At 41.7% G+C, this 26065-nt stretch overlaps 1 protein-coding gene across 6 annotated transcripts in view; it reads right to left on the reverse strand.

Annotated features, from left to right (window-relative positions):
* garnl3 (GTPase activating Rap/RanGAP domain like 3) overlaps window positions 1-26065 on the reverse strand; it is a 62009-nt gene that overhangs the window by 10715 nt on the left and 25229 nt on the right. For 4 of the 6 annotated variants that reach the window (XM_062412920.1, XM_062412917.1, XM_062412919.1 and 1 more), the window contains 18 exons: window positions 16334-16408; window positions 14364-14463; window positions 12273-12391; window positions 11008-11072; window positions 10450-10513; window positions 10254-10280; window positions 9148-9223; window positions 8919-9017; window positions 8684-8787; window positions 6208-6316; window positions 5988-6033; window positions 5678-5784; window positions 5486-5601; window positions 4895-5017; window positions 1588-1662; window positions 885-999; window positions 720-746; window positions 493-597 (listed from right to left, as the gene is read on the reverse strand). In XM_062412920.1, the coding sequence (XP_062268904.1) occupies window positions 493-597; window positions 720-746; window positions 885-999; window positions 1588-1662; window positions 4895-5017; window positions 5486-5601; window positions 5678-5784; window positions 5988-6033; window positions 6208-6316; window positions 8684-8787; window positions 8919-9017; window positions 9148-9223; window positions 10254-10280; window positions 10450-10513; window positions 11008-11072; window positions 12273-12391; window positions 14364-14463; window positions 16334-16408 (1552 nt within the window). The remainder of the gene's footprint in view (window positions 1-492; window positions 598-719; window positions 747-884; window positions 1000-1587; window positions 1663-4894; window positions 5018-5485; window positions 5602-5677; window positions 5785-5987; window positions 6034-6207; window positions 6317-8683; window positions 8788-8918; window positions 9018-9147; window positions 9224-10253; window positions 10281-10449; window positions 10514-11007; window positions 11073-12272; window positions 12392-14363; window positions 14464-16333; window positions 16409-26065) is intronic. The other 2 variants (XM_062412922.1, XM_062412918.1) reach the window with 1 other exon arrangement.

A 26065-nucleotide genomic window follows, 5' to 3' on the forward strand; every position in this document is an offset into this window, starting at 1 on the left:
GTTATTACGCAGCAATCTGCTGTGTATACAGTTTGTGTCTTTTCTGGCCTTTTCACGTCTGCAGGTTTCATTTTATCTGTCTGTTGGTCTGCACATCTATCGTTAAAGCCTGGTGCACTCACAGTCGAGCCCTTACCCGAGGATAAACACAGACACACACAAACACACACACAATCTCTGAAACACAAATACGCACACACACTTGACGGGGATTGGTTCTCTATAGGTCAGCTTCCTTAGATCACAGCAGGTGATCAATGTGTTCACTGGACCAGCGGAGGTGGAAAGGGTAAGTAGGTGCTCGACAGCACAGAGAGAGATGACAGAGATGAAATGAGAGGGATGACGAGAGAGAAAGATGTGCTGTAAATACGAACTGTTGTGCTGCAAAGAATAGGGGGAATGAGCGGATGACAGAGGACGGTGGCGTGCGGAGGAATTCTGTGATGATGCAGCGAGGAGGTGCTGAGCTCCTTGTCGTCTGAGTCCTACCTTTGTCGGCCCTGGTGATGAGCAGGTCCTGAGGCTCGAGAACGTGCATCTGCTTCACCACCATGGTTTTGTCGAACACCTGCACCGGAGGCAGAGCCTGCGTCTCTGAAACACAAACGCATACATAAACAAAAAGACGAGTAAAATCTGATAACTACCGGTTGAAATATATGTAAAGTAAATCCTCTGAGCAGGAAAAGGAACGGGAGTATTGATCGCACACTCACCAGCGTTGGATGAAGCTGGATCTGGGCCTGAAACATGGACAACATCATTATCATCATCATGTTAGCTGTTGGCCGTGGCATTCTGCTGAGCACAGTATCGAATGGATATGGATGGGTGGCTCTATTTTAGAGGATATGGGGCGATATTGATTAGGATGACCTCACCATCCAGCAGCATGACCCCCGCTGTGTCGGTGGCGCCCAGCAGCGACTGACCCCAGGAGTCGGCGCACACCATCTCATAGGGGAAGGTGCTGCAGAACGACTGGGACTCCCATGGCTGCGGCGGATAGAGACACAGAGACATGGGTGGGAGTGCAATTAGAAATATGATCCAGCTGTTTTGACAGAATATAACAAGCCGCAAGATTACAAATTATGATTAATATATTAAATATCATGTTTTCCCCCTTGTGTGTGTGTGTGTTTGTTGGTTGGTTTGTTTATTTGCTTGTTGTAAACTAGATTAAGCAAAAGCTACGGGAACAATAAGACTCCAGGACATTTTGTTGATCTGGATCAGGGGGCAGGTCCATGTCATTTTCACTTATTTCTCAAAGAACCAGAACGACACTCAGAAAAGCACATACATCCATCAAAGCCCAACAGACCCCTTAAATTAAATCAAGTCGCACACAATCATAGATATCTGTTACCTAAATGTGCCAGATTATTTCCGTCAAGCACCACAAACTATTTTCTGGGAAATCTGTTAAAATTTGTCAAAATAAAACGTCCTATTTTGTAAGGTTCAAGAGGATGATACAAAATTCGTGGAGTTGCTACAAAATCCCGCTTATAAACAAACTTAATAACTTGTTAAGATGAAACATTTATCGCAGTGAAATGACCCACAAAGACTTTTCACCTCTTTTCTGCACAGGCCTGTGGTAACAAGACTGGTGGGGGCATCTCCTCTCACAATGGTCTTCAGCTTCAGGGCCTATAGAGAGGAAACGGCATCAGGTTAAACACCAAACTCAGATATAATTTATGTAAAATATAAAAATAGTCCAGGAAAAGTAAAGCTCTATACTCAATTCCAACCAGTGCAGTATCAAAAGACAAATTACCCTTGCGTCACACAGCATACATCAACATATGGACTATTATTAGACTGTAAATATCAATGCATTGACTTTTAGGGTCAGAAGATAAATCTGTGGTCATGAGATGATTCATGGGGAAGGAAAGAAGAAGAAGAACCAAAATTCTGCTTCACAAATGAACCCTAATTATCTCTGCTTGTTCTTCTTCATCGATCATTTTACTCCTTTTAAAAAATCATTTAAAAAAAAGACTATTTGAGCTGTTACATTATGTATGCAAGCACAATATTTTAAGTAAATGTGCTGCTGGCTTACACAGCATGTAGCACTTGAGACTGCATGCATTTTCCAGATTCACGTATGAAACTCCTCTAATGAAATAATGTCAGTTATTAAATAATGTCTGGACAAGCCTTTTGAATCTCTGACCCTGTGCAGGATTAATGAGTTTGCGCTGCATGTGAATCATGCATATAAATGCATCACTCGGAGGACGGCAGTGAAATGAGCCCGCTGAATTATGCACCTTTTTTATTCCATCACTAATATCTAACTGGCCTGTCATTAAGGTTTCCTGGTTTCCATGCTTATTTAGGCCGTGATGACTGGGACAGCTCACTGGGGCGGAAAAAGCTAAACTAAATTAAAAATAATCATTTAAAAAGGAAAATATTTTGCACATATGTCAAATCAGGAAGCATCTGATCAGATGACAAATTCCAATCCAAGCCACGCTGTCAGCCCTTTCAATTTACAAATCCGCATAAACAGGCAATCGGGAGATAATGAAATCAATACCAGGCCACAGCACAATGGCTCCGCTGTGCTGCGTGCCTTCACCAACCTTCAGAACATAACCATTATAAATATATATTCAAACTTATCAGGCATTCCACGAGAGACATGAAATCCCAGCGTGTAATGTTGTTGCGTCTCATGGCGAGCGACCAGTCGGTTGAGCTGAGGACAAACGCCTCGTCTCTACAAAACTGGATAATCAATGGCTCGACACGTCTACCTTCCTTTGTTATCCGCACAATGTGTTTACGAGCAGAGCGCCACGGAAACAAGAGGAAAGGTAGAAAACACAAAGGGTGACACAAAGAAGTACAAGGGGTTGGTAAATGAAGTCGGCAGACAAATGAAAAAAAAAGAGACAGAATTTCTTTTACAGGCATAAAAATGTGTCAATAGAGCTCATTTTTTAAATAGTGCATACTTTCATGACCTATATTCTATGTCTCCTATATCTCCTGTCAGTGAGAAAGAGCATTTTCTTCTTTTGTGTACTTGTTTTTTTCACAGACACTTTTCATTCCACATCCATCAGCCTTAATTTTGGTAAATATACAGAAAAAAATTGTTGCCGTGTGTTGCCGTTACGAGTTGTCATAACAACAGGTCAGACATTTTCAGTTATCTCTGCCAAACACCATGAAACTAATAATATCCAAAATGCCAGAGATCAGGTAGGTTCAAGACTACAGACGACAACATTGCCTCTTTTCATATCTGTAGCTGTGTTTCAAATCAGGTGCTGCATCCTTCGGAGACTGAGGCAGACTGGACTGTACCATTTCGAAGGGTATCTAAAAATGCTTCCTTGTTCCAACCTATCCCAGGATCCATTGCACTTCGGTGACTTACTGTTTTTCAAAGAGGTAATGGTGACGGCAAACAGTGAGACGTCCAACGCTTGTGTCAAGCATCAACTCAACTGAACAGTGCACGTGCTAAAATAACCAAGGGGCATTAAAACCACCAGCCCAACTTCAGCTCTATTACCAGGCAACAACAATAAGGACCGGGACAATGATGAATGATACCTGTTCAAATCTTCTCCACAACAGAAAACATGCATCACATTTCCAATGCACAACACCAATCTATCTAACTAACATTCTGTTATTTGAGCAGAAATTATATATCTTCCTAGACAGTGTGGACATTTCTATATTTTACACCGAGCAAAGTCTCATAGTTCCTAGTTATAACATAAGGAAATATTCATCGGAACAAAAAAGGAGTTGCTCAATAATTTACACTTTTATATATTATACTGTGGAGAATTAACACAGACATGGCTTTCTTTTTTCCTGATATGTTTTGTGAACTTCACATTAGTGTTCCCAAGTTAAAACTATGCATGGTTCTACACATCCCTCTTAATTTTCAGAATCCTTTCTGTCCGCCCTCACTTTTACTTTCTCAGGTAGATTTCCTTATTCAGATCTGTGTCCAGCCGCTGTAAAGCAGGTGAGAGAGGTTCTGAGTTGATAAAAGGCTTGATACAATCCTCGGGGTCACCTTCAGTCATTGCTGGGTGTGCAAAGCAACAACCTTAAGGAGCAGCAGTGAGACATTCTCTTTCTTATTTCTTGCCCTGGGTTTTCCCTCTCAGGCAAGAGTCATACTGCTTCACCTTATTGCTGGACGTTGTTGGGTCAATATGCTGCCTGATGTGACACCACTCAGGGCTATCCGTATATATATTTTGTGGGTTAAAAAAACTATATTGTCCTAAAAAATGACATGAGCAAAAAAAAAGATGGAAACATGATCTTTGTATCAAATTTGCAAGAAAAGGGATCTTCAAGGGATAATCAAATATAGTGAAAGGAATATGTATACATATATTATTAATGTATAAAAGATAGAACAACAAGTGGGGTTACAATATAGACGTTTATATAGCATCTCTGGTATTTGTTAGACCTTTACTATACAAATACAACAAGCAGTTTAATTAGCTAGTTCCGCAATAACTTAATGTTCCATTTATTCTGTCTCTATTAACTTCATTGTGTTCATGTATAATAGAGAATGTCACGGGGCAATGAATGAATGACATCAATACATCTTTTAGGATGTGTCTTGGTTTCTTAGGTGATCGGATGTATTTGTCCATGCATGTCATTTGTGTGTGCTAATGTGTGTGTGGGCCCATACCAACCTTTGTCAGTGTGTATCCTAGTTTCAAGGTGTTAATGCATCTGTTCATCTGAGCGTTTCTAGCTGCCTACTGCAGAGCTCTGGTTGTTTGGTGTTCATGCGTTTATGTGTGTGTGTGTGTGTGTGTGTATGTGTGTGTGTGTGTGTGTGTGTGCTTGAGTGCATTTTCTTTACCTGCCCTATCCTCACAAATTCAGCCTGCCGTGCCTCCTCCTTCTTGCGTGCTGATTTTGGAGACTCGGGCAGGACGTCGCTGAATGACCGTCGATTTAACATGTTCTGGGGAGAAAAAGGAACCTAAACATGGAACCATCGACAACCCACATGTTGCACACACATGCACACGCACACACAGACACACAAAGAAAAAGAAAGAAGAGAGGGGTCTTAGAAACTGACCCTGGCGAGGTGGGTTAAAACAGCAGCAGTGAAACGCAGTGAGAATTTAGTTGTGTTAGGAGCAGCAACAGTGAAAGGAGGGAAAAACAAGATAAGTAAGAACACGGCTGGTGTGAGGAGGGAGAGCCCCGATGAGAAAGTCAGCATTGCAGTAGTATCCAGTCGGAATGGTGCAGTGTGCAGAGGGCTGCAGTGGAATACAGCAGAACGCAGCTCCGCGGTGGCTACAGTCGTTGCCAGTGAGAGAAGTGACAAGTTGGAGATGGAGAACTGCAGTGTGCGCTAGAGTACGTACATATTAGGAAAAAAGTACACACATCTAAGAATGGACAAGAGCCGCCGTGGAGGGCAGGAACAAAGGTGTACCTTGTGCAGGTCAGGCATGAGGTCTTGGTAGAGCGAGCGGATCAACATATCGAGGGTCCGCTGACGCTTCTGGGCAAACGTTGGCGTCTCCAGTGTGGCTTTCTCTCCATTGATTACTGCCGGAGACGAGGAAACATTAGTTTCAGAAAAAGACGCAGATTCAGTGAACATGTTGTGACGCGGTTTTCTTACATTTGACTAATAAAAAGTCCCTGAATTCTTGGTGATCAGTAAATACAGATGGAGATGGGAGAGGGGGTCCAAACAGTGGAACGCTCTCCTCTGAGAAAATCTTCAACCTGTGATAGAGACAGTACGGTCACAGCAAATCCCACAGTACGGTAGAGTCAAGTCAGCACCATTTTGAATCAAGGGAAAACAATTGAAACGACTTAATGAGCAGAATTAAAGACGTTCTTAGGTCACAAGGGTGAAAAGATGTCTGAATGAAATACCATTATGAATGAATCGAAGGCAATCACCATGAATCAAGGCCACTCACCTGTAACTGTCATTCTGGCTATTATACCGAACTAAAGCAAAAATATCTGGAGAATGAAGTTAAGGAAACATCGATCGTGTAGGAGACGCAACAGCAGCCGCACAGTTCATCAGAATAACAGGGCTGACGTGGTCTGTGTTCATTAGGCGAAGATCCTCTTAGCTGACGCTGATGGTCACCGCTTCATTTCTCTGACAGCGGTTGTCCGTGTGAAGGATACGGGTGAAGTGCGATCGGATCATCGATGGTTTGAAGGATGACGATGCGTCATCCCCTTCCTGGAATACGATGGTGACAATGTCATTTCCAATGTGTCTCTTTCTTTCCACCTGCCAAGGAGGAAAGAGCACAGATGAGAAAAAAAGAAGAAAAAAAAAAAGGCTACTCAACCTCGGTACTCTGTGATTCATGTGGCAGGGATCGTCTGTGTACGTGGATTTACTGATGTTATAATCACACAAGGGCAAAGGAACAAACCTCAAACACAACGTTCATTAATTTTCACCTTAAAAAGTTGTTAAGGGGAACTAATTAGCACCGTCAGGTTTTTTTACACCTGATGAATTAAGGGCTGGAGTTATACGGAGCATCTTTCAGATATAACGATACCATCGGAAACTGTGAACTGCTGTGAATCTGAGTTATCGCTTCAACAGGTTTCACGCAAATTGTGACAATCAGTGAGGCACGGCAGCTTCTAAATATCGTAACTACCTCTATGAACTGTGTGCAGCACGGCTGCTGCGTCTCCGACTCATAACTGTGATGATAAGTGGAACAAGTCTGAGGCCGGAACCATGGACTGTAAATAAAGATGGGCGACGCGTCTCCACTTCCTCCCGCTATCCAGATATAAAGTTAAAATATGTCAGATACGCACGCTATGTGGACGTTTCATCACCTTTCAAAACTTCCGACCAATGCAAAATGTTCCAGCTAGTTGCTCACTTTGTTTAGCTGTGGGTCGATAGTATTAAGTGGTTTTCTCTGGGCTTTTTCACTGAAACAGCTGCCGGTAGTATGTGGGACTGACACAGAACAGAGCGAAGAGTGCAAATCTACAGTTCTCGGCCACACAACAAGTGGTGCTACGACGATGGGGACGTTGTGTGTATGTGCATGAGTTTGGAAGTGTCCTTCAAACAGCAAACATGTTCAGAGCACTCGGACCGTAAACACGTTGAGGAGCGGGGATAATTTCAGCTCTTTGATCTCACACATTCAGAGCAGCAGCAACATCAAGAACATCTTTATAAGTCTCACCGGTTTTTCATTTTTTTTGTTTTTATATATTCTCCTTGCCACCTATACTGCAAAAGACATCTCACCAACAGATATACTGGTTGTCATGATATGTAACATGGATATTCAGGGTCCCCAATGGATGAATCCATACAAACTGTGCGACCCTATCTAAGAAAGAAACTAATGAACGTGGCTTTCCCTTTAATTTGCTCTGGATATTCAAGGTTCTCACAGGGTGAATCCTTACGTTTTATGTGACTCTCTTTTCTCCCTTTTTATTTCTAGCACCACCATCCAGTCATAATATACACTTACAGACTAGGACAATCTATAAAACATTTTCTTTGAATTTGAATCAGTTATTCCTGATTCCTAGAGGATGAACCCTTTCCTTTTTGGATACTGTGAGCTGTCTCTGAATGGCCCAACCGGGTACAACCTAGCTTAAATGCCAACTTTGCACACAAGCTTTCACTATCTAAGAGACTTACTGCTCTGAGATCACCTGCACATTCATATTCCAAAGACAATAAATCCTTTTTTCAAGATCCTTTCCACTTTATTTAGCCCCACTACTGGTACAGGTATAGAAACTGTCCCCTTAAATCCAATCGTTTTGACTCGTGGTGGAGGACTTTAACAGTAGAACTCCACAAGGCAGACTGCTCGGAATTATTGACAGCCAGAATGTCTTTTTATATCTTAGGGAGAAATCCACTTATCACTTACATCTTGTCAGATCTGGTGAGCACCGGGCCTTTTAAATCATACTCAATAATATTGACATTGCCGAACAGAGCGCCGCAGTACAGCAACGATCTTTCAGCCTTTCTTCTCTTTTCTCCCCGAAGCGACGACATTGACTGACATTGCACAAGATTTCCTACCAGTGACCGATTTGTATCTAAACTTTTAACAGTTCCTCAAACACAGGTGGCAAAGAGCCAACACTGAGTTGAATAAGTCAATGCTGACATTTAGTGCACAAAGTTTTATATTTATTAAGTTCACCATCTTTGTTTAGCATGTTCGCATGATCCAATTTGAACAAGATTTGTGCTAATTTGCACACAATGATGAGAAAAATTTAGGCTAAAGGGAATTTTGCTGGAATTTGGTTTTCACATATTTGACAAATTTCAATTCAGACCTGATGCTGGTGCTAGATGAGATAAAAAGTCAAATGAATTGTATAACAATTATCCATAAAATAAATGGACCAAATGTCACAGGAATCCAACCAATAATATGTAATGTTGAGGTAAGTCAGGGATCACCAAGCCATGAGAACACATCCCCTGGGGATTGTGAATGTATTTACAAAATGTCATGCCAACGATAGCTGTCAATAAAACGTAATCTTAATCTAAACAAAGACTTAAATAGAAAATGGAAAACGAAAACAATAAATGTGCCGATAGAAAAGACAGCACAGCTCCACAGCCACTGACCTGCTGTTTGTTCTCTTTGGAGTAGGGTAACATGGTGGACACATGGAACATTAGCTCATGGCCCTGATACACTGTGTAGATGGACTTCATTCCTGTAGTGTCATCTGCAGGTACAAAGATACAAACAAGACAACGACAAAGAGTTCAAATTGGCATATTCCATTATTTTATTTGTATTTATTTGAAATGCTGACAACAATTATAATTGCAATTCTGCAGATGTGCGCTCAATCACTCTTTGTGTCGAGCCCTCCGCGGTATCCTGCCCATCCCTGCAGAGTAATGTTTTCACCAAGCAGATTGAGAAACTTATCGAAGCTCTCGCTCCCCGTCTCTGAAACACACAAGGTGGCTTTATCTTCTGTTGTGCTGCTGTTTTTACTGTAAAGGGATATTTTACCATTTTGGCAAAGACATATTTATCTATATATTATGTGACTTGGAGAAGATCTAAGGACAGTTACCGTTGCTGAACATCTCGTCATCTGTGAGCTGTCCGTCTTTGGCATACAGGACACCAAATTTGAAGTTGACAGAACCCTAAAAAAATAGGTGATTGGTTTTAAAGTAATCAACAATTTATAAATTTGTTTTCACGGAGGTTCCAATTACTAGCATTTCCCCAGAAATAAGTCTAAAGATAGATCTCGACTTAATGACAGACTCAATAGACTTCAATATATTTGTTACATTACATCAGCATTACATAAAGACGATGTAATATTAGAAAGGAAAACTGTAGTTCCTACAAATCTAAGAGAACATTAGTGGCAGTTGACCATGTTACTGGGCTCTCACCACAGCAGCCAGAGACAAACCATTCGGATTTTTCTTTTATTGTCTTTTAAAGTTCCAGTGTAGGTGAAGGAATCTATTGACAAACTGTTTTCACAAGTGTGTTTAATTTTGTTTATTTAGCCTAGAATGGGACCTTTACATTGAAATACTTTATATATACATGGGGGGGGGGGGGGTCCTCTCTATGGAGGACGCCATGTTTCTTGTAGGAGCCCAGACTGGAAAAAATAAACACCTTTTCAGTTTTTATGAAACTTGAGGTTTCCTGTTTGGAAGGGAAGAATGAGGTGAGGGATATTCAGCTGCCACATGCAACTTCATCACTTTATGTCTTTAATTCTACACACTGCAACTTTAACACACACATCAGCAAACGTAAATTAAACTAAACTAAAAGGTCTTTGCAGCTCAGTGTCTCTCCAATGTGTCTCAGTGGCTCTCTGTGACTTCACTCATGTCCTGTGTGTCTGGGTCTCTCGTGAGGCAGCTCAGCAGCTGCCTTTTAAAGCTGAGGACCAATCAGCTAACAGCTCTCACCTGCGCTGACTGATCCTCTGGTTCAGGTGAAGGTGCTCTCCCTCAGCCACCTCACCTCCACAACATTCTTTTCCCAGATAAAAACACAACAATGTGGGTATCTGTTATGTTATGTAGCCGTGTGAAGACGACTGGGAACCTAACACCTGACAAAAGAAGTAGTTTCCACCCTAATAAATGAAGATGATACTTAAAAACATTTAGTCTAACACATTTAATCAGTGTCATCCCATACCTCCTGTTCCTCCAGCACCAGCAGATCCTGAAGAAAGAACAAGACATCCATATTATTGTTATAATCTCCACTGACTAGCACTGCAGGTAGAGATGACACCACCTGAGGTTCTCATATATTTTAGATGCTGCTGGGCAGACTTGGCATGAAACAGACCAGTGCTAACATTTAACCAGGAGCAGGTTGACGCTCTCACCTTCTGAATCTCAGGGTTGAGGATCTCCCTGGGGCCTTTCTCAAACCTGTCCATGTTCATTGCACTGGGAATAGGTACAGCGGGAGGAGGAAGAGGAGGAGAAGGAGGAGTGAGGGAAGTAGTGATGAAAACAGATAGCAGGTGTTAATGGCAGACCAACAGCCCAAAGGGGCTCTCACGGAGAGATGACACCTGACAGGGGATTTCTCCTCCAGCTTGTACTCATTCAGAGATGGAGCAGTGAGTTGCTCAGCCTGAGGGATGTATAATCTCATGTTTCTTATTTCATTCGGTAACAGTCAAACTATTGTTAAAAATCTGACTCACCAGAAAATATGTCTTTTTAAAATACATATCTGAGATAGTTTTTACCTATGATAGGTAGAAGCTATTCAAATGTATCTTCCCACCCTCTTCACAATAAATAACAAAAGATATATACAACAATAGGGGGGATAGGCCCTAGATTTATTTATTATGAATGAGAAGATTAAGTCTGATACATATATTGTCGAGAGTGAAGTGTGTCAATGTGGAGCTCCAGGCTGCACTTCTCACCTGAGGATGGACTTGACCGATAGTGTTTTGGTCGGGCTGTACGGGAGGCTGATCTTCAGAGTTCCCTGACAAGGATGACATAGATCAGGGATTATGGACTGTTTGCACCGAGGGCTTCAATGGCCTTTTCCTTGAGGAGTGACTCACGATCAAAACATGTGTCTCAAGAAGGACTTGTGGGACTGTGGACGTGGGATCTTAAAGGTTTACCCAGCCACAACCCTGCTGCGGATTCACGTCGCAATATAAAAATACCCTGCGACCTCAGTAATACCCTGAGGGACATTCAGAGCGCACAACGTATTTTTCAATTAGCGAAAACAAATGAAATCAGGGAAGTTCAAGCCAAACAAAGTTGTTCTGTTCAACGGCAACAACATCCTGTACCGGTTCCAGAGTCTGACAGAAACAAGACAAATCAATGTGATCAGGCAGCGGAGGTGCAGCACCCTAATCAGGTTCCAGATGAGTCTGGTGACCAAAATTAGATCCGAGCGATGAAGCTGAGTCACCGCACTACCGACACACAACAATGCACACGTTCCTCCCTCACAAACACACCTACACACGCAGTGACTCAAATTGGAGTAGCATAGTCCCTCAAGATGACATTTTGTGCATTTTTTATATTTAGATCACAGAAGAAATACCACCCACGCTGCGGCTGAAGATGCTCACATTCAAGATTAATCTGTGCCCCCGAGAAAAAGAAGTTTTAGTACCTGCCTTTCTGATATGGGAAGTTATATATCATATGTTAGTTTTACTATACTTGAGTGTAAGACTAGCCGCTATGTGTGTACAAGGCAAATGTAGGGAATTTCGATCAAAGTATCGGCCGCGCTATTGACGAAGCATTTCAGGAGCTTGAGTATTTTCTGTTGGGGAGGGGATCTCACTTTCCCCACAGACTTTGGACTTTTTTACTTTGAAGAGATTTTACATTCACCAACAACATCATAAAACAAAAGAGGAAAAGGTCAACACGAAAAGAGCATCATCTCCTTTAAAAGTTACTTTTCAGATTACAATTTTACATAATATGATAAAAAAAAATAAATCTTTATTTGGGACCCACAACTCAGACTGCACTTCAGGCCCCTTGTCATGTTTCAGATGTGCAATTTGTCTGTAGCTCCACCGAACAAATATTTCCTTTCTTATCTCCTCAGATGGATATCTGAACAGTTTGAGGTAAAGCTAGGTAAACTCATCCATTATTAAATTTAGAAATGAAATAGCAAAGAGTACTAGGAATCACTCACCATCTTTCTCCAGAGGATAGCTCTGTACTGAGGAACCCGCTGGTTGTTCTGGTCTGAGAGGACAACTGACAGGTAGAAGGGATTCTTGTCTGCATCTGTACCCACATAGTTCTGGTGGACTGAAGGGGAAAGAAATAATATAATATTATTATGTCAAATTACAAAGATACACTGGATATTGAACATGTAGTTGATTTCTATATGTTCTTGTTCTAAATGACAAATGTATATCCCCCCCCAGGTATTTAACTCTCCCTTTCATTGCCTTGCTGTCTTTCTCTTCTTTTGTCTTCCTCCCCACTCTTCCATTATTTCCTGTATTCCCTTTTATTCATCCCCCTATGTCCAGTTCTGTGTGTGTGTGTGTGACACTGGCACAAAGAAAGATCGCCTAACGACAGCAGAGTCACACATTCGTGCCACAGCCTCCTTGGTTGACAGGGTAACATCTTCGGAAACAATGCCTGAACGGACCCGCCAACCCAATTAGACGCAGGACGTCTGCCTGCAGAACTCCTCTTCCTTTGTCTAATTCTTTCTTTTCCTCCAATGTTCCCTTGTTTCCACAATCTCATTTCCTTCTCTCCATTCGGTTTCCAGCTCCGTTTATTTGGCATTAGCTCTTTTTTTATGCTGCAGGAAAGAAATTACTTTGTGAGGTTGAGTTGCGTTTATGTTTATTCGTTTAGCTGGCTTGAGTTTATACTCCGTGTGAGAAATCTCATTCTCAGTGTCTACACTCAGGAATTAGGGTTAGGGTTGATGAAAGAGAACAGATGAACAAGGGGGTTATGTTTTCATCTGAATTTGATTGTAAATTAGCAGGATTATGCATTAACAACTGGATGAATCACCATGAAGCTTGGTGGGAGGATGCAGTATTGGTGGGGGTAGATCCCAGCATGGTAGGCCAAACAATCCCCTAAAATTCAATCAAGCTGCACCTAATCTCACACACTTACCTAAATGTGCCTTTTAATCACCATCCATGAACTACTCCCTTGGAAATCAGTCAAAATGTTGAAAAAAGGCTTTTCTCAGAACCGATTGATTTTTGTTCACACATTGCAAAATATGTCGTTTAATACAATTTATTCACGTCTTGATGAAAAAATTAGTAAGGCACTTTTCGGAAAAATATATTAATGAGAGTGTGCAATTTGATGAAGCAGATCCCGATAAAATACGGATTTAGTGACTGGTCTTTGCCTTATTATTCCGATGTCAAATCATTGGGTGTCTGTGAAGATCCCCAGTCATCCATCCATTGTATTGGATGCTTAATCAGAAAGGACATTCTCGTGTTAGAATAACTGGCCTGGAGTACATAATGTGTTGTGTCGTGAGTTGCAGTCGCTCCGCTCAGGCTGCGAGAGACAGATGGCTCAGCTGCAGTCCAACAGGTTGAGCCAAGAGCCGGGACACAGCTCATTGTGAACTGCCCATGCCGTACAGCATGATCACAACATGACCCCAGCTAAAAGGGGGCATTTCTTCTCTTCCCCTTGTCGACTTTTTGCAGCCAAACTTTGCCTCACAGTTATCTGCGTCGATCTCAGCTTCTGTCCTTTATCCCCGCCTGTCTGCTTCCTGGTTTGAGCCAGAGCAGGTCAACACGGTCAGTCGAGATGTTAATGACAGCATTGAAATGATGGAATGACCATTTCTATGTTTTTAATGATCTCGGGCTTCTCTCAATGGTTTCAGAAGCTCCCAGTCAGACCTTACATGTGTTATCTGTTAGAGGCAAGCCTTTGCTCCCTGTGTTGAGGCTGCGTGTCCTCCACGGGCGTCCTCCCTTGGTGGCGTGTGGGATTAGTGTGTAGTTGAGACTCTCAGTGGGGATATGACTGGATGCTAACAAGTCGTGGCCTTGAATGAAGAGCTGTGCGGCATGAGGACGAGGCTGACCTCATAAGATAAGAAGCATCCTGTGAAACGGGGGAATGCATTCAGCTGATGTTGTACTTCTGCAGCAACTGACGGGTGGCTTACTCGCTCTCGCTCGACCTCAGCCCCTAAATGTCTCTCTCTATCTCACACTAACGCCGTGTGTGAGCACCAACAGAGCACAGTGGAGCAAGGACTGACCTTTTCCCAGGAAGTATTTGAAGAACCATCTGGTGTGGTACTCTGGATTCTCCAGATGGACATCGGTTCTCCTCCAGGTTCCTGGGGTGTAGTCCGAAGTCTGACAAACACAAACACAAACACACTCAGACACAAACACACACCACGTTGTCATCAGGAATGTCAGTCATTATACAGAGCAGGGAAGCAGACACACACAGAGCACAGACACGCTGAGCTGTGGTGTGACTTTTTACAGTGTGGATGAACCTTTTGTCTTTTATAATCTGCCACCCTAGAAACTGCAATTATGCAAGACAAAGGCATGGGATGGAATCACATGAAGATGCGATGTTGCAATAAACATGAAACATAGCTGAGAACATTATTCCCCGGAGCTTTTTAAGCATGATATTGGCAGGACCCTGGTATTTTGGGAATTCAACATTACGTTTTACGGACATAGGACAGGAAGCTGGCAGTCGGCCATGTTGTCACAAAGCTGTTAAATGTCAGTCTACAGTGAGTGAGGATGATGATGCAGCAGTTGTAGTTGGTGGCGAGATATTTAGAAGAACTTAGTTGACCTCAGTGGGAACACATTACACTATCTGTTCAGCATCTATAAGTCTGGCTGGGTACTATGGCTAAAAATAAATATCAATAACAATGTCTTTATCGATAAATATAACAATACTTTCTACATTTTTTACCTTTAAAGTTAAAACACAAATTTGTGCTCCTCTTTTAAATTTCTGTTGATGAAAATGTATGTATTTTTGCCCAGCCCTATTTATAAAGATTATTCTGTACATTGTTTACAAGTCATGAAAAAACTGCTCATGTTAAGTACCTTTATATCCTGTGAAGACATTTTATATAAGTGAAGCCGTGTGTTTTATTTTATAGTCATTAATTATGGATTCATACTGTCGGTAATTGGAAAGCACGAGCAGAGTTACAGTGTTATAATATGCTTTTTAAATGTTTATATACAACCTTTGAATGCTGAATAGGAGGAGGTTACAGTAAAAGCTTACCATCTACATTATTTAAGAACAGATTCAGTTTCATGAGCAGCAGGTTGATGAATATTGATGCATTTATCAATATCAAATACAGGTTAAGTGTCTTATAGACGGTGATAATGAGGGTCTAGATGAGATCATTACATCTTTGGCAGGCACGTCATCAGAGGTTCTTCTTCAAGATAAACTGTATGCTATCCATATTTTTAAATGATATACTATATATGCATCATGCATTATCAGAACTCTGGCCACTTTACAAGTTTTGAAATGAATGCAGCTCATTGAGTAAAGCAGTATTTAGCCTTTTCCCTTTTTTCGTTTGTCACTTGTTGAATCAAAATTGTAAACCACCAACAACTTTTGATAACAGGTGGGAGATATCTGAACATGGGTCTCAAACCAGCAATTTTTTTTTTTATTTAAAAAAATAAATCCAGAGACGGCAAAATATTTATTGAGGAAAAAATAGAGATGTGGAGATGTACATATTCAAACAATTGCTTGTCCTTTTAACATGATTTGGGTTTTTCCAATCTTAAATAATTCTCTACGAATAATGCAAGGTAAAATATCACCATCAGTTACTCATGGATTGAGTTACTCAAGTGTCCTATGTAATAATAATACCTCACTTTATGAGTAATGTAGCTGAATACCAGATAACACTCAGTAATCTTCAGTTAAATACATTATAAAAGTAACCATCCAAACTCTGTATGATTTACACTGATACAAGAGGAAAAAGTATAATTGCAATCATTTTTGTTTTTGTCCATAAACTTAAATTGATTTCCCAAATGCAATTACGCTTGAATATGTTAAACAACATTTTTCAAAATGGAACAAAAAATCCCTCATGCATCATTGACTGCATAAATGGGTGTTGTTCATCTGTTACCTCGCTAAGTGAATGGGTATTGGGCATGTGTGCACAAAAGTGTATTATACTAAATTGTGTACCTCATCCGATGAGCCATTCTCCACCCTGAAGCGTCCTGCCCTCTGAATAGCCCCATCTGCGTCACTGGAAATCAGCTGAGAGGAGAGACACAGAGACACACACAGAAATGGAGACACGTTTAAAATCATGACAGCTCATGACTTTTGGCAGACAGTAATAAGCAGGTCATAAATACATTAGAGATGGCTGTCATCGTGGACAGAAGAGGAACCATGGCGGACACATCACCTCTGTGTGACAACAGTGGCCCAGAGTCCTCTCCACGAACAATCCCTTCCCCTTTGTGGATTATCAACATCTCCAGAGTCCTTTAATCAACAATAATTAAGTCTGTGATGATTGGTCCAGCCTCCCTCTGCTCGAAAGACGCCTTTTTCATGTTCTTTTTTATCTGCCACCTGCTACTTATTGCTCCAGTTTGCTGTCTCCTGCTGACTCACCTCTTTCTTCTGAGAGATGAGACGTTATGAGAGTGAAATGGTTCCAGCTAATGATAGTGAGCAATGTGAGGGAAACACAGGAGGTGGAAAACAGAACGTAAACGGTGGAAGAACATCTAGCCTAAAGAAATGCTTGTCCCCACTGGCTTCCTTGCTGAAAGGAGAACTAAGTGCCAGCTCTTTACATTTGTGGGCTTCACAACACTCTCCGTTACTATGTGTCCATAGTGTTCCCTATAAAACAATAATTACCTCAGTCAAGGAAGGTAAGTTGTCTGCTGGGGCTGTTTGTTGGTTTATTTGTTAGCAGGATTACGAAAAAACTTCCAAAGTGATTTACACCAGCTTTGGTGGAGCGATGGGGCCTCGGCTTGGGGAGAAGATTGAATTGAAGATGTGGATTAAAGGGTCAGTCCAGAAATTATTTTTCACTTTCTTAACATGTATCACGGAAGTTTAGCTGTATCACAAAGGTTCACCAGGATTGCAGCTGTGGCCACGTAGTGCTGTCCCCCAGTTCTCATCAGTGTTGTAAATATTTAGTTGACATGCTCTGCTACAGGCAACATCTATTGCACTTCTTTACTTCCTGGAGAGGCACCTACATAAAGCAGAGGATGTTTTTGTGCCCTATGAGGCAAATGTGAAGTAAGTTGATGTAAAACTAGCGTCTGTACATCCAACATGTTACACATTGATTTCTCGACCCGATTTAAGGAGTCAAGTGTTTTTGTCAGTCAGTGTTGCTCATCTGACTCTGAGTGATTTACAATCTTCCTCTCATCCTAATGGACACAACCAGGTTCACACTATTACTATTCACATCCTCATTTCCTTTTCACACCCAACACAGTGACTGATGTTGTGTTGCCAGGCAACAAAACAAATTCTCCCCTCCCTTGTTGGATCTCTGTCTTTTCTGCTTTTTTCCTCTGTGTCTTTGCCCTCTGCTCGTCTTGACTTAATTGTGCTTTATTTTGTTCCCCTCACCGATGGAGGTCTCTGTTTTGTTGACATGTAGATATAAAAAAAGAGGCTGTCGCGTGGCTCTATCCCTGCACACACTGTCATACGATCAGAAATAGTCCTGAGGAGCCAGAAAAGGAAGTTCCTGGTAGACGAGGACAGAACGAGAAAAAGCTGCTAAATTTACCTGTAAGTGGAACTGCCCTCTTATGTATAATGAAACTAAGTCGTTTATATTCCCATTATCAATGAACCTACAAATGTTTTTCTCTATTAATCATTTAATCCATAAAATATAATCTTGTCAGGGTCCCTGTTGACGTCTTTATGTCTTGTTTTCTCTAAATAAAACACATTACATTCAAATAAAAACCGAGATAATCCTTGTATGTTACATTATGTCAAGCTGCATAAAATTTCACACACACATAAACATAATTTCCATAAATATAGATTAAAAATAATGAAGATCAATGAATTATTACCCTGGGAAATTGGTGAATATGTTAGAAAAAAACAACACTTTATCGCCCACCTGATCTGGATCCACACCAAAGTGTTTCTGACTAACAACTCATCCTTCCACTAAGATTCATGGAAATCCCTCCACTTGTTTTCGTCTAATCTAGCTCACAAGCAAACAGAAAAACCAACCGATGAACAAACAGACAGCAGTGAAAACAAACCCTCTTTGCGGGAGGTAATGATTAAATAGCAATTAACAGTTTCATTTTATTTCTTCTGATAGACTCATTACTCCATGGACTTACTAATTGGGTTTTGTAGTATTCTTGTTGCTCTGAGCCAACCCGTATTCTAACAGAGAATTGAATAAGCCTGTATATAAGTTTTGCATCATGTCAACAATGCATCTCAAATAGGATATAAACCAGGACACGAATGTGCAAGTTAACACTCATCATCCCAGATATAACTTCTGACGTGGCTAAAGTGAGGTAGTGCAGTAACTACACTCATTTTGTGAATGGCTGAGTTTGATGAGTGCGATGATGAGAGAGCGATGATGAGCGAGCGATGATGACAGAGCGGTGAGAGAGCGCTTATCATGGAAAGAGAGAGAGAGGTGGGGGGCTGAAGTCCATTCAAAACACTCCTGTGGGTAAGTGAGAATCAAAGGTTTTCTACTCAAATCATTAGTAACTGTCACACACGCTTTACTGTTCACATTAAACTCTATCTGCAGTACCTGTCTGATACCGACCACTGGCTTATACACTTAACTTATATAGATCATAGGCTGTATTTATTGTTTGTATTTTGGAAAAAGTCAACCTTGCACGTGCATATTCATTTCTCATTAAAAGATTAAATACAATGAAAAAGTCCAACACATGTTTAACTAATAATTGTTCCAATTAATAATCTCCTGAGTAGTTCCTAAAGTAATTGACCACTTGCTCTGGGAAATGTTCATTTCCAAAGACGACTTCTACAAATGTCTTTATCTGACTGACTCTTAAATCTGAAAACTGTTTACTGTCACATGGTAAAGAAAAGGAACAAATCATCATATTAAGAAACTAGAAAAAGTAAAGCTAATATCTGGAATTTTGCTTGATTGACATAAAAGTTTCCAATAATTTCTCAGTTGATTCGACTAATTGATCGATCAAATTATCATTCCAATTCAATTTGATGATTTATTGACTTTATTGTGAAGGAATAGGTAGTCAGTGTTCTGACTTTACAAAACCCTGTTGCCCAAATCAATGTATTTTAGCAAAATGTTAAAAAAATCAGTTTTCAAGGTTTTTGTTTTACAAATGTGTGATTTGATTAGTGTCATTTAAAAGATAATAACTGAACACAAGTCATGCTATTTAACAATCCTGTCATAAAAAACCTCAATACAAATATTCCCAGGAATGAGACATCTCAGCCCTGATATGCACACAAGTAAAGCACAGGCAGCATATTCTCCCGACGCTGTATATAGAGATAACGCAATAATCCAGAGGTTGAGAGCCACGCGTGCTTACTGCAGGTGGGAGCCTCTGATAAACGACAGGGTCTCTGTGCAGTAATTGGTGTCTTAGGAGAGGCCGCAGAAAATACTGCCTTCTCCCCTTTCATATGCATATTATGAAAAACAAATATATTTTCTGCGCGTTTCCCCATGTGATAGTAAGTGTTTGCATGTGTTGACGTGTGAGCGAGAGAGCGCCGCCCTTCTGTCAGGATCAGAGCGTGTGCGTGCAGGAAATGGAAAGTGAACGCTGGAGCTGCAGGCCTCCATCTCCCTCCATCTCTCTCTCCTGCCTCCTGCAACCTCAACTGTCCAATCCCTGGATAATGGAGGGGAAACCAATGCAGTGTTCACACAGAGCAATGCGCCGCCTCTTAGTGTGTGTGTGTGTGTGTGTGTGTGTGTGTGTGTGTGTGAGTGCATGTGAGAAAAAGATGGCATACGTTATTAAGTGCATGTTTAGTTAAATGTTTGTGCTGCTGTCTGTGAATAAGCTTTCTGCTGTTTTCCGGGTGAAAATAATGAAAAAGGAGAAGGAGGAGAGGTGGCGAGGGGGAGAGATTAAGCGCCCTGGGGAGTCTGTGTGTGTCGGTGTGTGCGCGCATGTACGTGTGCGAGTGTGTCTAGCAGCGCAGTCGCACACATGCATGCACCACGCAGCCCCTGCTACTAAATCATGCAACAGAAGAGGCTCAAAGATGGAAAAAGCTGCACTCCCAGCGATTCCCTGTGGGCCTGCAGGGGAGGTAGAGGGGAGGAAACAGGAGAGAAGGGGGAGCCGGTTATGCCTCTACACTTTAACAAACAACCCATAAAACGTCTCAGCGCTGTCGGGGAAGAGAAGTGGAGTGATGAAGCGGAGAGGAAAAAAAAGGGAGAGGGGGCATCAAATGTATTGAGAGAGGGAAGGAATGACGGATGGGGCCAACAGGGAGAAAAGTCAAAGGGCGACGTAGTGACAACAAAAAGCCGAATGATAAAAGAATAATAGCCTTCTCCCCATTGCGTAAGCCCCTGGGACGAGGGGTTAGCTTTATAGACGGAACGCACACACGCACACACATTCTCTTACAACTGACACTTAAACAGCTCCCACTTTAGGGCACGACTTGAACATCTCACAAACACAATCAGGCTCACCGCGTACTCAGAGAGCGTCCGATTTCCCCAAGGCCCACAGGACAAAGGAGCGCTGCAGTGCAGGGAGAGATGTGTGTGTGTGTGGGTGTGTGTGTGTGTGTGTGTGTGTGTGTGTGTGTGTGTGTCTGTCTGTTTGTTGGAGTATTAAATCAATCGTTTTGTGAATGCTGATAGATAATTGATCTCATCAGTGGGCCTGTTAATGCACAGCCACGATCCTCCAGGAAGGCAGAGAACACGAAGGCGTGGGCGGCGGAGCAGGAGAGGAAGTGGCAGAGGGTGAGGAGGGAAGTAGTAAGTAGCAGGGAGGAGGAAGGGGGGGGGGCATTGAAGAGAGAGGGAGGTGCACAGTCAGAGGGAAGGAATGAATGACAGATGAAAAATGAAGGAGATCAAGAGTGGAAGAAGAGAGAAGGCAGAAAAGGCTAAAGAAATGGAAGGGAGGCGGGAGGGGGGCAGATTGAACAGAGAGGTCAAACGGAAGGTGGTGCAGAAAAATGAAAAAAATAGTTTCATGTGGTTTTATTAAATAACTCTGTTGAGTTTCACAAAAATAAAAAGTAAATATCTCGTTAACGTCTCTACAGAGTTTATTTTGTGACTCAGTTTTACAGCTTGGATTATCCCGGCTAAATCATCAGTACCAAAGATTAACAAACATATTAGAAAATATTACAAGCTTAAGGGAATCACAAGTTAACTATGACTCAAGGAACTTTCCAACTGGAGACATCCAACTGCAAAGCTTCCAATTCTGCTACTTCTAATAGTGGGTGAAGAGTGCAGGTGAAGTGTAATACGCTCTATGAGGAACACGAGTTTGAAGGGCTGAATCAAACAGTGTGAATCATTGTGACACATTCAAATCTCAAGCTTTTAGCCAGTTAGGTGAAATATCGTAACAAAATGAATTCTACCTTATCAACTATGGCTGTAACTGATAAAATCGAATATAGCTTTGTCATTTCACACGCTACATTCATCAGGCACAACTCAGACGCCTCATTTAGCTGAATACTGTGGGAAAACCTAAATGTGTGTCTCTATGTGTGTGTGTGTCTAATTAATGCAAAACAGTTAGAAGGTGAAGCATGAGTTCAGGAAAGCTATGAGTAAAGGCTGCGTTTATAAAATAAAACTGAGACTTCAAGTGGTTTGAAATAAGTGTCTAAGTGGGTCAGAGTCTGGAATCAAAACATTAGCCGTATTTATAGAAGAAGTCCACTGACAAAGATGTGAGTGTGGGAAATAGTAATAATAATATTTTTTAGTTTATATGATCATAGTTTATTCATGGGTATATTATTTATTCTGTAGGAGTCTCTTTGCTTGGTGTCAATCATGAATATAAACTGTATCTAGGCTTAAAAGACAAATCTGATGATGTTCTGTCTTTTTCTTTTCCTCAGAAAATCCCGTGAAAAGACCAAAACCAAGGAACTTGGAGTCTGCAGTCGAAGCCCGATTCCTCTGTGACACTAACTCCCATTGTGTTTTTAATAGTTTTTTTTTTTTTTTAACAACAATGGAGCTCTTTAGTTCTGAGGAACACACTACTGTGGATACGACTATTCTTCTTAGTAACACAATGTTGGTTTCGGCCTTTTTGATAGAGCTTGAGAAGAAAAAACAAAGAATATGAAGCTTAACTTTTAAAAATACATGGTAACCAATTAGATCAATAAAAAAAAATATGTTACTCGTTAAATGAATAGCTTACGATCTGTGATACTGAGATCATACAAACTAACGGCTGCACAACGTATATGTCGACAGGAAATTGCAACGTACAATGTCAAGAGGAGAATCAGAGGTGAGAATGTAAATCAGAGACTAACAACGTCTGTAATGTGGCTGTTTGCCATGCAGCCATCGACTGCACCCGGATTAGCATCGACGTTGCCTGTGGCTAGGACCAATAACAACGGCCCCATGTCGATATCTGCCCAGTGATGCCACAGCAACACTGGTGATGACTAAACTAATGACTAGGACTGAAGCCAGGGGGCCACCCACCCATCCAGGAGTCACGCTGGTATGGGTGCAGCAGCTATAAGGGCCCTCGAATGCTGCAGCGAAGCCTGGGATCCCACAGCACAGCAGCAGAGCGACAGCCGCCGTGAAACAGGATTAGTTAAGAGACGAGCAGGAGGGACAGACGGAGAGACCCCAGCGAGACATAGAGGGAGAGAGATTTTCATATTCTAGGATGTTTGGATGAGTAACCAAACATCCTGAGGTGTTTTAAATGACTTTTAGAGAGGTGAGTGATGCCCTCGCACATGTGACAGGGGTTATGATCAGAAACGGCAGAGAACCTTTATTCCGCCATGCAGTACATTATAATGTTCTGGTAAGACAGAGATACTGATACAATTAAATGCCTTGAAAATTCAATTACTTTCAAGGATGCACATTTCTTTTTCAAGAATTCCAAATGCATTACCAAATGCTACAGAGAAAAACCTTAACCCACCAAGTAATGCATGGTTTAAAGGAGCTAGAACAAGCTTTGGTCTCCGGAGGAAAGCTTTATGCCCTGTCCACACTTACTGGGATATTTAGCAAAATAAACTATTTCTTTTGCATTTGGGCCTTTCACCTTCCAAAGTGCACTTTTCAAAAAGTCCAGTTTCTGTGTATCCTTGTGTACATGATAAACAGAGCAGTTGGAAAAACGATGACATCACAGCTTTCTTCACGCTATCTTACTGGTCTGTGTGATGCACAAGAAACAACAACAACAATGCCAGCTATATACTCAATTCCCTATGTTTAGTCAGCAGTGCAATAGGTCTAATTATGTTACACTAAGTTTGCAGCTTAACTGAGCATAACTGCACCACGTTACCAAGACAAGACATAAAGTTGTATTCTTGATTCCGGCAGATTCAGCAAAGTGTCAAATACAAGCAACTGAGCCCAAAAGCAAATTTCAGCTCAAACGAGTGGATAACAAAACACAAAAGTGGCCTATATGAGCTTAGTAACATGTTGTTGCTGTGTTGCTAAAACCACCGAGACAGTTCATGATTAACACAGCAACAGATGTATCACAAAAACAAAAACGTGACTCAAACGCACCAATCCCAAAATGAAAGAAAACGCAGTTTGCCGTTATCTTGTAATAACCACGTGTGGCCACGTTGCCCGCTGCAAAAGCTACACAGTTTCACTTTAATGTCAATAAACACAAACAGGCGGCGACACGCGTGATGAGACGCAGCCGCGCCGAGAGTGTGAATAAACTCGGTGTGACAGTGCAGTGAAAAGCCTCCGAGGCAGTGACAGTAACACTGGTAAGCAGGTGGGAGAGGAGCCGTCTGCTCACCAGTCACTATGCAGGACTGACCGCTATATCCCCTCAACACACACACACACACACACCAACACACTAGTCTCAGTTATAGTCTGAGTTATTGCTGTAAACTGCGACATACAATGCAACACAAAGCTGAGACAGATAATTGTAAACATACACACACACATGCAAAGATGCACGCACGCACACACGCATGAACACATACACACACACACACACACACACACACATTTACTTATATATTTGTGAAGATAATGCATTTGCCATCAAAAATATGTAGGGTCTATTCTTGAAATGGTCCTCACAAAGGTATAAGTACAAGTACACCACACGCAAACACACGCACACACCCACACACACAGACACACACACACACACACACACAGAGCTACAGAATCAACATGCCTTTATTTTCCTGTGTGTTTCACAGCACACAGCCTCAGACACAGGCGGCGCCCACCTCTCCCCCTATTCGTCACCGCCTTCATCTCTGGGCCGCGAGTAAAGACAATTAAATTCAGTGGGAAAGCAGCACCACTCTCTCAGAGCTGCTGCATCAGGATTAAATGGGTTTAATTGCCGTCGGCTTCAGCTCTAGTGCGCAATGCACAATTAAGCCTCTGAGAGTGGGCCGCGGAGGTGTGAGAGAATCGAGGGGGGACCACACAGGGCGGGAGATGCCTGTGCGCTGGCGCTGTTTGTCTCTACCTGTGAGTGCAGAGGCCGTCATGAAGGGTTTGTGTGTATTTCAGTGTGAGCTGACGTTAGTGGGAACCTCACATGTGTTGACTGAAGTGAGTTGGGCATGTAATATGGGCTGAGGGCCAATGTGTGCGTGTGTGTGTGAGTGTGTGTGCAGCAGCAGCGTATTGATTTCCTTACTCCTTAGTGTATTCAGTGAATTCAACTTCCTACTTTGTTTTTGACTTTTTCACGTGTAACAAGAATAGGAATCAGGAAGAGGATGTTATTTATATATTAATCTATTTTATTTTTTAACTTTGCATAGCTTTTATACCTACTTAGGAAATAGAGATGTTCATTGTATCCTGACGATGTAGCCTAATGATTTTGCCGACTCTGTGCCTTTTCCTCTTGTGCATCCATGATGTTATCACTTTTTCTTCATTGAAGTTATGTACTGTAAATATTGTTGGTGGGAATTAATCGTTATAACTTCCGTCCTCCGCCTTTTCTCTTGTGCCGTCACAGCCAAATCTTTATTGCTAATTTGAAAAGAAATGTTTATGATAAATGGAGTATTAACTAAACATTAACACACTGCAGATCTAAATGTGAGCATGTTAAGCAAAATGAAAACCCTGATCAAAATCTGTTCTAAATAAAAGACAAAGAAATGTGTTTTCCCAAAGTGTTCCCGATCCACACAACCTCTTAACGGAAATGTTTATTATCAAAATGACTTCAAACAGAAAATGTATCTCAAAATGTGGCAGCGCTCCACACGTACACTCAAATGTAATTACACAGTACAGGTCTATAACGTCATGAGTAGTTGGTTTATACTGTAAGGTCCTTTTCAAACATCCGCTGCAGGTAAAATCCAGAGAATTGTCCAGGGAGTTTACACAGAGTCTGTTTTCACACAGGCACAACCCGGGGGGAGGTTTTCAACCCAGACACGTTCACAGCAGCGGCGAATCCTCCGCAATATTCAGGCGAGAGGTGGAGCAGCCGGGTGCAGCGGGAAGAGGCAGGAAGTGCTGAATTAACGCTGCTGCGGAGATCACGTGACAACGCTCTTAGCACCACACACTCCCTTGACACATTAGTCGGTGTCCTCTATGTGAATGTGAGATTTTTTCATTCCTGCGTCTACCCTAGTAAGAAGTGTTATCACCGCTGCACGACCACC

This window comes from Platichthys flesus, chromosome 19 (genome assembly GCF_949316205.1).
Source record: "Platichthys flesus chromosome 19, fPlaFle2.1, whole genome shotgun sequence".
Taxonomy (NCBI): domain Eukaryota; kingdom Metazoa; phylum Chordata; class Actinopteri; order Pleuronectiformes; family Pleuronectidae; genus Platichthys; species Platichthys flesus.